General features: G+C 31.5%; 1 protein-coding gene across 3 annotated transcripts in view; it reads right to left on the bottom strand.

The window, feature by feature from the left end:
- Window positions 1-5,817: 5,817 nt before the first annotated feature.
- Window positions 5,818-16,250, bottom strand: part of LOC108752309 (solute carrier family 41 member 1-like) — a 10,638-nt gene continuing 205 nt past the window's right edge. Inside the window, exons 1-7 of one of the 3 annotated variants that reach the window (XM_018493060.1) lie at window positions 12,741-12,930; window positions 7,788-8,214; window positions 6,953-7,424; window positions 6,744-6,891; window positions 6,464-6,666; window positions 6,240-6,388; window positions 5,818-6,150 (exon numbers count right to left, since the gene is read on the bottom strand). In XM_018493060.1, the coding sequence (XP_018348562.1) occupies window positions 5,965-6,150; window positions 6,240-6,388; window positions 6,464-6,666; window positions 6,744-6,891; window positions 6,953-7,424; window positions 7,788-8,177 (1,548 nt within the window). In that variant the 5' untranslated portion in view covers window positions 8,178-8,214; window positions 12,741-12,930 and the 3' untranslated portion in view covers window positions 5,818-5,964. Of the gene's footprint in view, window positions 6,151-6,239; window positions 6,389-6,463; window positions 6,667-6,743; window positions 6,892-6,952; window positions 7,425-7,787; window positions 8,215-10,832; window positions 10,850-12,740; window positions 12,931-16,250 lie in introns of those variants that run through there. The other 2 variants (XM_018493062.1, XM_018493061.1) reach the window with 2 other exon arrangements.

The raw sequence follows: 16,250 nt of genomic DNA, 5'->3' as shown, positions 1-16,250 counted from the left end.
TTACTCCACGTGTTTAAGTTCGACCATGACGGGCAATAACTTAACATACGCTCTGATACCTCGTCTCTCCCGGTGTATCTTATCCCACCGGTCGTCTCGCTCGCTCGCTCTTCGCGATTATTTTATTATTTTCCTCGGCGCGGCGGGATGGGAATTGTACATGCGATATATTCCGCAGGTGCGGATCTTCTCCGTCGTTATACTCACACGTTGGTCAGCTGTTCCGGATGACGATGCGCTTGCTCGTCGTCCTGATGGAGGATCCTGCGGTGCCGCTCTGCATTCCGGCGGTCGCGCACGTAATGGCACTCATTCGATTTCCGCACGATGGTCCATGCGGAGGAAATGCGGAGGAGACACAGAGGAGATGCCGCTGTGCGTCAAATCTTTGCTGAACCCAACTTGCTTATCTCGCGTAATTTCTCTTAATTTTTTTTTATCTCGTATCAACGAGATGAATCGGGCACCCCGTCTTTTTGTGCGCGACCAATTTCGGAAAAGAAATCTTCCACGAGCGCGAGCGTGGACCAACGAGATCGGAATGCAGACGTATAAATTACGAGGACCGTTCAGAACAAGTTATCAACTAAATCCGGCGCGGAGACGAATGAGCTACTAGAGGGAAGCAAGCTGGACGACGAAAGTTCGTGGGGCCGCTATTTGATTCGGCATTAAGTCCGTGTAATTATATATATTATAAATACTGGTGCCTCTCATGTGTTCTGGAATCGTTATCACGCGCGTCGATTATTTCGCACTCGTTATCGGTCGTTTCTCGACACTTATCACTCGATGGAAATTTTTCCAGAATGCTAACGGTTTACGAAAAAGTTGCGAGAAAGAAAGGTGAAAGAGAGGATCAGAAATCCCAGTGGAAGGTGTCACGCGCGGGGACCGAAACTGACTTAATTTCCGAGAGTTCAGGAATAGTAACCCCCATCAGCTACAATTCAGCGATTATAAAAGTAGCTCAGGGTCGAATTAAAAGGTACGACTGTCCAGCCGTGCTTCTTCGTGACCCCTTTCTGGATGGAAAATAAAACGAGCGTACGCGTCCAAGCCTCGCACGGGGAAAGAGGGAGGGAAAGAAGAGCGCAAAAGTCCTCTTTGTTCTTGATCACTAGAGCTCCTTCCGAGCTGTTTGTTGCTTTTGTATTGCAGTTTAATGCTAATCTTAGTCTCCGACTGCTCGGCTGAGATTTCTTTGTCTTTGTAAATTGATCATTTACTTCTACTTTGCTTTCCTTTCAATTTATTTTACTTTGATTTTATTTATTTTTTCTTATTTTCTACGGACCGCTTGGAGTTCACCATCGAGAGCTTCTTTTCACATCCGCGGCATTAAGAATCGAACTCACCGGGATTAGAGAGCGTTTCCGAGAGCCCCGAAAGTTGCGCGACTTTTGAGTCGAAGTAATCGCGCTCTTTTCGCGGTCACTCGCTACCCCTTTTACGCACGACGACGCACGACGGCAGATAAGATCTGTGAGAGACGCGCCGCGTACACCGAGATCGGCGCGATAGTTGGCACTGACAGATGAAACTATTTCATTCACAGCCGTCGTCGCCGTCGTCGGGCTTGACCGCGCGAGTCGTCGACGGGTTGACCGCGCCGTCGTGCGTGTGTGCGAGTGTGTCTGAGTGTGTGTTAACGCGGCTCTCGTGCACGTGCACGTACGCGCGAATACGGCGACGTGGATGAATGAACCGGCAAACACACGCATACACATGTACAAACGTACACAACGAAGGAACGGTACCGCGCGATTACGGTGTAGGTGGTTACGAGCGTGAACGAGCGGGAGGATGTGCGACGGGGCTTTAAACGAGCGCGGCCGAGAAGACGTGCGGGTCCTCCTGCGTGTCGCGGCTGGTGCACGCGTACCTTTATTATGCGTAAATTGGAAAAGTATTCACGAGCAGAGAACTGATCATCAAAACGATCACCATAACGTCAAAATGACGGTAAAATGAATCGTTACTCATCGAAAAGTGACTTTTAATGTGGAGCCATTTCTTCCATTTTGGAGCCATTTTGATGTAATTATTTTTTGGTCTGCTTGGGTTACTCCATCCTTGTAAAACTCGCTGAGTTTTCATCCGACAGGCAAGACATCACGGAGAAAAATAATTTCGCTATGAAAACAAAAAACTTGCAAAATTATTTTTATTGTTAAATTTGTTTACTGTTTAGCAAATAAATTTGTATTTTTTACAAATATTTTATGTTGTAGATAATTTTGTTATAAATAATTTTTGTAGCGAGAAAATGTAGCGTACAAAAAAATAAGTATTTGTTACACCTGCAAATAATTTTGTGATCTCTATATTTGCAAATAGCATTTGTCACTTGTGTTATAGCATAGGATTAGCGTTCATAGCAAATTTTTTTCTCTCTGTGATCCTTGAGTAAAAAACAAACTTCACGCGTAAAATCGAACGAATAATATAACATCAATATCAACTAAATTTGAAACAATTAAATTATAATGTAATGTAGTCCGATTGCAAACATAGTCTGTCTGTAAAATAATAAATCTGTCTGTAGCCCTTGACATTTCCACTTTCGTTGTCCGTTATAAATATAGCGGCACACGCAATACTTAAGATATAGAACTTCAATACTTAAGATATAGAAGATTAATAATGATATTAGAGTACTTCAGATAATTTTAAATTGAATCATTATCTTATGACGGTTCAACTTAATTTTATTATTTTTTTGCGTGCGTCTGAGATAAGTAATGATAAAATGCCAGTTGTATATCGAGACTTTATTATCTCATATAAACATAACAAATCGTTATGCTAGAATTTATATTTGTATATTACATAAGTAAATCTTTTATACAGTGTCAATACTTCAGATTTCCAAACACAGTATGTTTTAGGCACTAGAAAATGTTAATAAAGTCTCAGTATTATCTGTCTCTGTATCTTCCTTGCAGTAACTTTTCAAAGGACTTATTTGATTATATTAATATCATTTTCACTACACCTAAATATAGTGAATATACCGGCATAACATTGTTAGTAAATGATTGCAGAATATTTTATATATTATACTCTTGATAATCTCATTACAAAGCTAAGTAAACGAATTGTTTTTATTCATTATATAAGAGTAAAGATATTTAATATATTATAATACTATAATAAAAGAACTCCTTTACATGGTCTTTCCCTTTTTTGTGACATAGATATTATCATATATATTATATTTATACATGAATTTCTCACATTATATTTGTGCCCGTAAATTAAAATATATGTGTATTTATACTTTTAATATAAAATACTGTCATCTACTTCTCTCTCTTTTCTTTTTGTATACCTTTTCAAGATATAAATTATTTGTGTCTGTACGAATATTTATACATCCCCCTTTCCAAGATAATTTCGTAAAACGTTAAACAAAAAATTTTTTTTAATGGCGGAAAAACTGTCAGAGTTACTAGGAAAATGGTCTTTTTTTAGTTTCCACTGGATGATAGATTAATAGCAGCTTCAACCTTTCCTTAAGATGTATAATGCCTGATATACAAATAGTTTTGAAAAAATGAAAAGAAGAGGAAGAAAGATTAAAATCTAAAGAAGAAAAAATACGACAAGAATTATGAGATTAGAACAATTGCACTTGAACAGGGGGGGGGGGGCAAAGAGAAGTAGAAATGGAAAGGAAAACAATGAAAAGAGAGATTCAAAGTGCATATGATAAGAAATTGTTAATAACAAAATAAAAATAGGATAAAGCTGAGATAGCTGAGTTTTTCAAGTAAGAGATAAGTCAAACTCAGTAAACGAGAATGGATTAAAATTTTTATCAATTTAAATTCATTTGAATGGCTACTTTAGTAGCATTCACTTAATAATCCATTTTCACCTTTTTAGATCCAATTAAACGAAATTTTTTTTTTAGATTTATCGGATTGAAAAACTATATTTCCTATTCAGAATTTTAAATTAAGCAGTATTGACAATGCACTTAAACAATTAAAATTTTTTTTTTTAAATTGTAAAGATAGAGATGTGCTTTATACAATTCCTAAATGAATAAAAATGCATTAGGATTAAAAAGGATTCATTTCAATATTTGCGAATGCAGACTTCTGAAAATCTGTGAATCTATTTAATCCATTTCAATCTATTTTTGTTTGAGGGATACTAAGTGATTTGAAATGCCCCAAGATGATGTTACATCCGAAATTTTCAAAAATTTAAAAATAATATAATTCTCGGATCGAAGTAAGAACACGGAGGCCCCGGTTGAATCGTCAACACAAATTTAAACCATTATTAAAAAAAAATAAAATAAAATAAGTGAATGTTTATTCTGCGCAGTCGTTCAGTCATCAAGGGCGTAAATTGAAAATAATGGTCGAAAAAAGAGAGCCAATAAATAAATGTTGTCAGAATTTGCTTGGATAAAATGAATGCGCTACTCTTGATGATATCCAGAACTCTAAGTTACATGTTCCTTAACTTGCTCTTAAAATTCCAATTCGCAATATATTAATTTAATTCTTCTTTCTAGTTATAATCTCTCATTTCAAATACGAATTGAATTTAGTTCGTAGAACAAATAATTTTGCAATTAATTAATATAATTTGCAATCACAAGGTTTAGCTTTTTGTTAGCTCTGACAATATTTCGAGAATTTTATTTTTTCACGTACATATTTTAACTCTTGTTTAATCTATTATATATCTTGGCAAGAGAAATAAATTTATATAATTACAAATATTTTGCTTCATTCAAAATAAAATATTATATATATATAAACAGGGTGTCTGTTAAGTAAGGTCAGAGCCACATTGAGGGCGTAGAATGAATCAAGGGGAACAAAAAAGTTTTATACCATTTTGCAATTTTCGCAATAGTTAACAAGATATTAATTACTAAAAATGGCCGAATATTGGTCTTTAATAATTTTTTTCTCAAATACTATCAATTTTACAAAAAAAACTATAAGAGATAAAAATTGTTTATTTTCTTCTCATAGAATCTTCTCTAAGAATTTTTTCAGAATTTTTAATCAACTTTTTAGTATTGCATTTTCTTATTTTTATCATAAAAAAATACTATTAAAAAATTCTGAAAAAATTCTCAGAACTATATGAAAAGAAAATAAACAATTTTTTTTCACTAGTAGAAACGGGCTTCAGATAATAAAACTATGTAAAAACAAAATTTTCATATATACAAGCCGTTTAAGCTTTACATATACAATATATATTTATAAGTTTTCGAGTGTTAATAAATTGAAAAAAATACTAAGAGAAAGAAAGAAAAAAAGAAAGAAAGAAAGAGTACACATCTTTCATTTTAACGCCATAATTGAGAATTGCAGTTAATTGTTAATTGAAGTTTCCTCTATAGGTAATTATATAAAAAATATTACAATTTATATTTAATATTTAACTGATTGACGTGTTGTCTATGTATATGTGTACAAATATATATCTACTAGATATTATATACAGTTAAACTAAGTTTATACATGTAGGCACATACGTCGTATGATTGATATGACGAAGCTTAAGAAAATATCTTGTATGATGAAAATTTTAGTTAAAGCGTAGAATGAAATATGTATACTTATATATACTGGCCTATATTTATTGGCATAGTCGCGATTCAAATTAATTGTAATTCCTATTTTTGTAATTATATGGCAATGTAATTATTAATATGATAGAATCAATATTAGCGAATCATAATTCCTATCTTTGTAATCACGTGACAATTTCATATTTTATGTAATAGAATCAATATTAATAAATATTTCTTTTTTAAAGAAAAACTCATTGTAACGAAAGCAATAGCCACTGATAATCCTAAATTACAAATGGTGTATTGTAAATTCAAATCAGATTTCTCATTGCAGTCTTTTGAACGACAGTTCCAAAATTTGTGACCTGTAACATTATAAAGGACTTAAAATATTGTATAAACTTTAACGATCAATCTCCTACGTCAGAGTCGCCGTCGCCTATGGCATAAAGAATATGGAAGGCAATTCCAAGAAGCGCAGTTCCTATAAGATCGCCTGCTGCTGTTAAATATGGTATCGCAGAACTGTCTGGATCCATACCTCTTGTCCACATCCAAATAACCATTAATTGCGCAATATATAACAACAGGATTACCTAAAAATTAAACAAGCAAGTATTAATAATTTTTTTGAATTTTAGTCAGTATTATTTCATATAAAAATATATATGTATATATTCTATACCTGTAACATTGCAGCGATCAAATATATCGTGATAAATATAGGTGTGAATGAGGTATGCCCTGCCTGAAGGTAACTAATAGTATAACTAAAGATTAAGTGTCCTGGTATCACCATCATCAGCAATACTCTAGCTGTCCTCGCATGTCCTCCTGTTAAAAATTTCTTGTTACAAATTCACGATCATGTAATTATATCTTGTGCAAAAACGTTCATAGTAAATTCACCTTTAGCAAAAAATGCGTGGAATGGACTAATGCAAACGTTGAGAGTCTTTTGAACACCCGTGTGATAATCTTTATGTAGGGACGTCGATATTCTACTGGCTTGAACGGCAACCAAGTTTCCCCCAACGCCATTAATTACTAATTGAAAGACCGCTATGCCCTTGTAGCTTGATATGGTATAGTCCAAAATCAGTCCACCAAGACTAAAATCAATGTTATTCGTTGACACACGCATTCACTTCATTCAATTTTTATAAAATGTGCAAGGAAAAATAATTACCTGCTAATTAACATCGCGGATATCACAGGCGTCCAGCCATAATCCAATACTTCTTTAGTAAACGGATTTCTAGCTGCTATATACCCCCATACAGGAGTTATAAATACACAATATGCTATCAATAATGGAGCCGCCCACGGAGCGCTACCTAAAAAATTCGTCGATTTTTTAATCAAATAAGCACAATACAGTAAAACAATCATTTATACCTATTGCTTTATATAATATAGAAGCAATCCAGGATAAAAGAGCTAAAGTAGTTAGATCTCCTAAGGAAGCCGCGATCGGCGTAGCGACATTATCAGGATTGATGTTCATTCGTCGCGACAATAGTATGACTGCGACCATCACGAGGCCCAGGACGAAACTGGCTACGGAAGCGGTGATCAAGGCACTGGCGCATAATAAGAGTCCATGATGAATATCGAAGTGAGCTTCCGGAATCCAACCAAGGATCACGGCTGCCAAGGACGCCAGCAAACCAACTACCATAGCTTGACATTGGATTAAGGCTAAATTTCCCATAACCAATGTCCATTGTTGTTTTGTCGTATCCATTTGACCCAGATTAGCTTGGGTTGACAATCTGGAGGCCAATGTCATTTCCAGGTTTCCTTTCAAACCCAGTAGCGCAGGAACTAATATGTATACTTCGGATACCACTTGATACACTGGCCAATGCTAAAATTCAATGTTTCATTCATAGGATTAGATATTATCCTATTATTTATTATCCTTGAATATGCACTAGAAAATAATTTGTAAGTTTAATTAGTTTTCGAGAGAGAGGTGATAAAAGTTTTTATTGTTAGTAAAGAGAAACGAGTTGCTGATAACACCGTATCTTATTTATTTTATATTTCAGAATTCCTCAAAAATATGACTGTGATATGTCCACTTTAATCGATATATTGTAGATTAACTTTAATCTTAATTTAATTTACTTTAAAAAATTTTTTTCTAGATTTAATTTAAAAGGAGACAAGTTAAATAGAGATTATTAAAGTTAATCTACATTAGCAGAACCAAGTCAATTTTTAATACCTGCACCACGTCTAGCAGCAAACTAGCGGCAACCATGCCAAAGCCGGCAAGTAGGAAGGGTATAAACATCTGGATGGATATAGACCAGACGGTTTCATCGTCCGCACTTTCTATCTCATTCCTTTGATTATCCTTTTTTCCGCTGCTAAATACGACACTCTCGCTGTCCAACGGTATCAGCCGCTGTATATCGCCCTCTTCGTTTTCATCGCTTTCGTCTTCAGAGTTGATTTCCAATTCCATATTGTTGATATCGGTGATGGTCGAAATAAATAGCTCGTCGCTGCCTAGTCCCACCATTTTATTCGGTGGTGAGCTGCTTTTTCCTAGTTGCCTGCGACGGAGTTTATTGTGCCCAAAGCAGTTTTCTTGTACCTTCGCATGGCTCATCCTCGTTAGCTTTCCTTTTGCGAATCACCGGCCAATACTGCGATAAAAAACCAAGTGATTCATTAGAGCAGCCAAAAAAATATCTGCAAATTTTTTTGAAATAATTATTTAAATTTTACGTGTCTGATGTTTAATTTATAAATTGAATATTATCAGTAGATCCGCAGAATTGAAGAGATAATTTAGATTTGTCGATAAAAAATATACTTAAGATTAATTGTTCGTGATGAGGACAATATTATAATACGTACCACTTCTCATAACGTATTTTTAGTCTAACGTTAATAAAAATTTAATAAGACCTGTATAAAGAAAAAAGTTGACAGAAAGTTTATTAGAATTTCATTAAGGATAATATTGCCAGTAAGATGGCAGATTCGTTTTCTTACAACTCAGGTGTCCTATATAGTCTATTATTTAAGATGAAAACTTGAGCGCGTAACTAGAGCTACGTAAGCGAAAGATACGTTTCGTCACGTTTGTTCTAGCCTGTTTTTAGAGTTGGATCTAATTTAGACCCACCGTTGGTTTTGCAAGCTCCTGGCTCTCTTCTTTCTTTTTTTTTATTCCACCGAGTCTTATAGTCTTTTAATGCTATTATTATAATTCTAAAATAATCTTATATTTATATAATTCCGCGAGAAAAGGAGATTGCAGTAATGACGTATGAGTTAAATTACTTTTTAGTACAGTTTTTATAAAAAATTACTAAATTTTTATAAATAATCTGTAAATTTTCTTGTGAATTAATAACACATGAGGGAATTTTAAATCTAGTAATTTATTAATATAATACTAAAAAATTGCTCTCTTTCATTATAAATCTTGGTATATATAATTTATCTTTAAAATATTTTTAAATTATATAAAAATAACAGGCAATAATTTAAAAAAGATAATATAAAAAAATGTATAAAATAAAATAATATAATTTTATAAAGATCGGTAATCTTTTATCACGTACTTATTACATATAATGTTATCAAAGTTCCGCAATGTACACAATATCATTTTTACGTTCAGATAGTTGTAAAAAATTTTGTATTTCACAAATCGATATTCATTCACGTAAAATTGTATTTCCTTAAAGTTCACGTTAGCGATAGAAAGCGCATTTGCTCTTTGTGCCAAAGATTCGAGTTAGAAGATCCACCCAGAATACATATGTCAGATTTTATTTGATCATCTCTCAGAAGATAATGGCAAACCACTGAGAGAGTATTTGCCATTATAACAATTGCCATTGTGACCTCTTCTAACAGACCGTCTGGAATCAGTATTAAAACTATAGATCCTATATACATATTTGCGAATGTATGCAGAAGAGAGTTACGTCTCTGACAAGAGATTACAGACTTATTGTTAGGAGAAAAGTAACACATTTCAATTATTGACAAAAAATAAAACAATTTAATTTTCATAAATGTCGTAAACTTTATTACTTATATCACTTCGAAAAGAAATTTATTACCTGTCTCAAAATAATATTTATGCTTCTTCATCTAAATACTTATTTACATGAATAATATAAAAGTTGTGTAGCATAAAATATAAAAGTTGTGTAGAATAATATAAAACTTCGTGTAGCAATCGTGGTATAAAGAGTTACGTGTGTGTTCTTTGTGCCAAAGACCCGGTGCCAAGGATTCACACAGAACATGTCTAGATTTTATTTAAATCGTCACCTCTCTTAACGAAGGCAATTGCAAATCACACAGAATATTTTTGGCATGAGAATCTTTTTTTAATAGATCATTCGGTATCAATATCAAATTTTATATATGGATATATGCAGAAGAGACTACCACGTTTCTAGCAAAAAACTGTAGACTTATTGTTAAAGGAACGTTCATTTATATCGAGTAAAATATAAAAATTATATTTGTATTATAAAACAGCTTCAAGATTTTTAATTTTTTAAAACAATAGTATACAACAAATCGCAAATACGAATCACGCGGGAATTAAAACGCAATAATAAATTAATAACAAATTAGTTCAATAATAAAAATATAATTGTATGTTTCGGCTTTCTCTTCAAATCATCTTCAGTATGTATTAACAAAATTGTGTCAAAGATGTATTTTATTGTGGATTATAAAGCAAAATACTGTTTCACTGAAGATACGTCAAAATCGTAAAGATTGCTATGTATCAACATAGTGGATATAATTTCCACTGTAAATAAATTAATTTGATTTTAATATAAAAAAAAATAGTTAGAAATTTAAATACAGTAAACAAGGTGGACTCATCTAGGGTCAATAGACTAAAAAAATAATCAAAAATAAAAATAATAAAAAAACAGATAAATGATCTACTATATTGATGCCAAGCCTGTGTAATTATGACATCTTCAATCATGGAGCATACCGCTTTGTGATCCACAGTATTGCATTCTTGTACACAACCTTGTTAAGATACACACATGCTGAAAATGATTGAAAGAGAGAGCCAAAACGTACAATTATAGACATGTTCTTTTTAGCTGAACTTTTTGCACGGTTCATCTTTTACTTTTTTTCTCTAAAAGTGAAGAGAAAAGAACCAAGAAGGCTAAAAAAAACAGACTTATTATTTTTATTAGTAAACATTATTTCAGTACTACAATAATAAATTAATAATAAATTTTAGATATTAATATGTTCTAGTTACCGATCGTGTTTATCGTTTGTTGTACACTAGTATTTTGTCTATCACGAATCTTATTATATATATTTTGATTTTTTTAGTATAAATATCTCTGGAGTGCTCCTTATCACACATTACAAGGAAAACAGATAATATGGTTGCGTCAGGCAGAAAAAGCAGTTTAACGAGTTTTTCATATAATTTCTTGTTCTTTAGTTTTTCGTTTTTAAAGATCTGTTTTTTATTGTTGCTGGATTTACACTAAAACTTTCTTCTCATTTTCGCCAAATTTTAAAAGAAAAAAAAATATTTATTTTACTTTAAGTATAAAATGTATACTAACAGATTTTGGGTGTAAAAACCAATTATAAGATTTGTTTTTACTGCTAAATAACAGAATTTTAATTTCTGTTCTTATTAAATGTCAAACGTATATATTTACTTCACTTTAAGTATAAAGAGTATACAATAGTTCAACTATAAAAAATAAATGTATAATAAAGAATTTACTTACTAAGCTCAAATAAAAACAAACTTCTAATAAAAAAATCACATTGTATGCTTACTAAGCTATTATTGTGTTTGAAAAATATGTTATCAGAGCTATTGTGTTTATCATTCATTAAACATAAAACAAGGACACAGTAGCACTGATAGTATAAATGTAGCCTATAAGTTCATTCTTTTCAGCTAGACTTTTTGTAAAATTCATTTTTTTTTCTACATTAAAGAAAAAAAAAGAAAAAATAAACACAACACAAGAAGTTAATTGGTTCCAGCATGAGACACAGTGTAAGGCACATAGAAAAACTTTTACTTTAATAGTAAGATGTTGGATATGCTATTGCTTATGTCTTCCTGCTTGAGTTTTTTGTGTGTCACGGTTCTCAGACTAAAGATTGGGATTATATTGAAATTTAATCAATCGAAGCAAAGTTCATGAAACATAAGTTCAGTATTTTTTTGTGTCTGTTTCTACTAATGTAATTTAATTTCAATCCTGATTTAACTAATTCTACAATCTTTTTCAGTTAAGAATTAGAAAAAGATAAAGAGTAAATTAAACCAAGATTAAAATTAAACTACATTGTAGAAACAGGCATTGGTTAAATTCGAATCCAATTTCAATCCCTAATTTAATTATAATTTTATGGTCTCTATTGTAATAAGCCAATTTGCTTACTGCTTAGGTTTTGTTACTTAAATTTTTGTGTGCCATGTCCTTTATATAATGATCATTTCAGCTTTGTTTAACATTGCCAAACAATAAGGATGTAACGATTCACTGTGTTACGCTGTGTCATCTACATCTCTTGCTGGAAAATATTTGATAGTAGTCACACGTCATAACAGATAAATAAAAAGTTACTTGCAAATAAAAGATTCATAAAAATAAGGAATAGGTTTTTGATTTAATTATCACAATATTTTAAATATGTTCGATTATTTCCCCTAAATTTATCATCAAAGTTTACTTAATATTTTGTTAAAATCGGCTAAATTTATTTTATACTATTTAAATTATACAATACTATTTATCGTCATATTTCCATTAACTGATGTTGATCCTGTTTTACTTCAGTTTCGCCAGGAAAAAGATCCTTTCAATATCTAATATTCTAAACGAAACTCCATAATACTTTAATTTATTTTTAATGCACTTAAAACGTCGCGATTAATTTTTGCGTTGAAATGTTCGCACTATGAAAAATGTATAACCTCCGCGTAGCGAATCCTAAGTCGCACAATACATAAACACATTTTGCGATTTCGTCTAAAAATCCTCGTTAGACAATCGCGTTTTCAGGACGCTTAATTCATAGAAGCAAATTTTTATGTTCGGTCCAACAAAAGAGCAGATTCCTCTTCGCTCGCGCGGTTACTTGACAGCTGCTGATAGCCCGGCCGCCATAACCTCAAAGTGCCACGTACCTCGAATACACTATTTTTCTTCGCGTGTTGATCCATCGGCCGATCATAAGAACGATACTTCCGCATACGATGTCCAAAATAATTCCGGATTCCTCGAGAAAAAACAAAAGGTCTCCCGTCGAATTCACCGAGTAATTCTAATCATTCTAATCAATTTTAATTCACTGGCAAGCATACAGCGTGAAGTACGCTGCGTATCTACGTCAATTCAATAATTACGCGCAGTGTTGAGTGATATCGTCGTCGAGTCAGATGAAGTTCGATACTATCGAACCGGCCGGCCGCTTGCGATTCTCGAATGGCAATCCAAGCCGTCGCGGTCGTGTTTGCGCGCGCGATATCTTTTCCTAATTTTCGAATAGAAATCGCGTAAATTTGTTGAAATGCGAGTGCTCAAATAGAGTAGACGTTGGGACAAACTGAAAGGATGTAGGAAACGGGATGGCATGGCTAGCTGAAACAGATGGTGATGGATAATCATTGTCGGCTGGGCCGCAGGTAAATGATCGTCGCATGTCAAGAGGTACGTAATTGATATGTGTATCAAAGTTTGGATTAAGAGCGATATAATTGCATCGGGCCAAGTTTTTTCATGCGCTTAAAACATTCTCATTTATGAAACGTACGATAAATAATGAATGGAATGATCCAATGGAAGCAATAATGATTTTCGATGGTGCTGATATTTTGAGACGCATGTACTTCCCGCCAGTGAAAGATGGTGCCGTCTTGGTGAAAATAAAAATTGAATTATAAGTCGAACATAAGAGCTGGAGAGTGATAGAAATTTTTAGAAGGCGAAAATTGAGACAATAAAATATAAAAGAGGCCTTTATATAAGAGACGTTTTATTCTCCTTAGCAAAAAAATGAAGTTACAGAATAATATCCCGAGGTCTGTCTCATACTCCAATATGTTTCGATGTGCTCCAATATGCTCCAATATGCTCCAATATACTTTTATTCCAATGAATACATTGGAGTAGTAGGAGTTCTGGTAGCATATTGAAGTATGTTGGAGCATATTGGAGCATATTGGAGCATATTGGAGCATATTGCAACACGTCGAAACATATTGGAGCATGAGACAGACCTCGTGACTGACATGATATTATTCTGTAACTTCATTTTTTTGTTAAGGAGAATAAAACGTCTCTTGTATAAATGCCTCTTTTATATTTTGTTATCTCAATTTTCGCCTTCTAAAAGTTTCTATCACTCTCCAGTTCTTACGTTCGATTTATAATCCAATTTGATAATTTTTTGATAATTTTACGATGACGTCTCAATTTATCCGTGACTATTATGATGCGAATGTGACTTATTTTTTTTTTGGGGGGGGGAGGGAGGAACGTTTTGTTGTCTCAATTTTCACCTCCTATACTTTAATAATAATTTAGTAGTGACATATTAATTAAACATAGGGATATATTGAGCCAATATTAAGCTGATATTGAATTAATATTGTTCCAATAATAATTATGCTACTAAGATATAGAAGCTTTATTTATATGTTTCTGTTAGGGTTCAGATACAAATGGAACAAGAAATAAATAAACAAGGTATAACAGATTGCAACTTATTAAAAACTGAATACATAGGAACACAGAGTGCTTTTCATTTAATGACACAAATCAACACAAATATCATTTTATCTTTCTTTCTATAAATAACAAAGACAAAACGATACTTGTGTCGACTTGTATCACAACCCATAGTTTCTGATTGGTTGAAATTTATTATTCCTTGTTCCTTATTTCTTATTTCTTTCATTGTCTGACTCCTTACTTTCTTCTTACATTTGACTTACATATTCCAATTCTTATTTTCATAAAAGCATTTTTCAAGTGCATATAGGAATTTGCATATCTGATATGAAATATGAACTTATCGCGAAAGTGTAGTAATTTTATGTGATTAAAAAGATATTAGATGTTGGCAGACATAATAAAATATTCAACTGTATATCCACTATGTATATGTATATGTTATCCAAAATCAAACAATATTTTAATAAATATTTTAATAAATATTTTATATGTATCTAATTAATCTAATCAATATTATGACAGAAAAGAAAAAAAATTGCGAATAAAAATATTTTATTTTTATTTGAGCTATAATATTAATTATTTTTAAATATATATAAAATTATTTATTTACAAATTGTGTAGTATGTATAATATATTATTATAAATATATATATAAATATATATATAACATAATATGAAAATTAATAAATGTTTTATAGATAAGTAAATCTTTTACCTATCATAAAAATATTTTTGGATTTTGTATTATTTCTATTTATAATATGCTATACATAATACATAGATTGTAAACGAATAAAGAACTGTACATATAAATTAAAAATTATATTTTAGTCAATATTTATATTATAACACGGAAATAAATTTTTTTATCCTCAATTTTTTATTTTTTTCATAATATTGATTATTGAAATATTATTAAATTTATATATAATAAAAAATAAAAGGATACATATAAAAAAATATTTTAATTAATATTGCAAAAAAAAAATGAAAATTTTGGGATACAAAATATTTCATATTTATTGATGTTCGCGAAATAATATGTTTTGTCTGCAATCTTGTAAATTGCATTGAAAGATATCTACAAATTGATTATTATTGTACATCTTCATATATATGGCGTAGTAATAAAGTTTGGTGCATGTTATGAGAAGATAAACACCATTTAATAAATATACAAATAATCTTTATTATCTTTTAATGACTTTATTATCCTTCAAAGTAATCCCCTTTAGAGACAATACACTTCTGACAATAGCTTGAGGAAACTCTGTGAAAAATCATCTTTGAATATTGTTTTAAGTCTTGTTGTTATACACGATTTTGAAAGTGTTCAAAATGTTTGTAAATCAAGTTCCTTTTATCACCTCCTTTAGGAAGCAAAAAAAGTCTGTTGAAAAATTGCTGTACATGCTTTTAATCAGAATCCCAGATATAGAATACAGAGCCATAATTAATTATTCATAGTCATATCATAGGACGTCGTTATGACATCATTTGATATATAAAAAAATAAATTTAAAAATAAACTTATAAAAAATAAAGTTATGATATTGTTCTTATGATATTATTTTGATTATTTCTATATTTTATTTGAGAATATAATAACGAGGATTAAAGTTAATAGTAATATAAAATTATCTTTAAAGCTGAAAAAAAATTAATGAATTGAAACTTATCACAAAAATAATTTACCTATCTCCAAATATTTTATTTGTAATCATACTCATTGTGGAGAAAGTTTATTACTTTAATATTAATTATTTAATTGATAATTTTGTTCATATATTGAGCGTTTCTGTGCTTTTTGCGAACGTTGAAGATGATAGGATAAATTTTCATTTGAGATATATTCTCAGATATATTCATCTATATTCTGTAATGTTCTGTAATAATAGCTTGTATGGGGCGCACATATGTACACACATTTATACACGTTTACACCACACACACACACA

Source organism: Trachymyrmex septentrionalis, unplaced genomic scaffold (assembly GCF_001594115.1).
Source record: "Trachymyrmex septentrionalis isolate Tsep2-gDNA-1 unplaced genomic scaffold, Tsep1.0 scaffold6, whole genome shotgun sequence".
Taxonomy (NCBI): Eukaryota; Metazoa; Arthropoda; class Insecta; order Hymenoptera; family Formicidae; genus Trachymyrmex; species Trachymyrmex septentrionalis.
The sequence above is the reverse complement of the archived record's forward strand: the minus strand, read 5'-3'. Positions and strand labels throughout refer to the sequence as shown.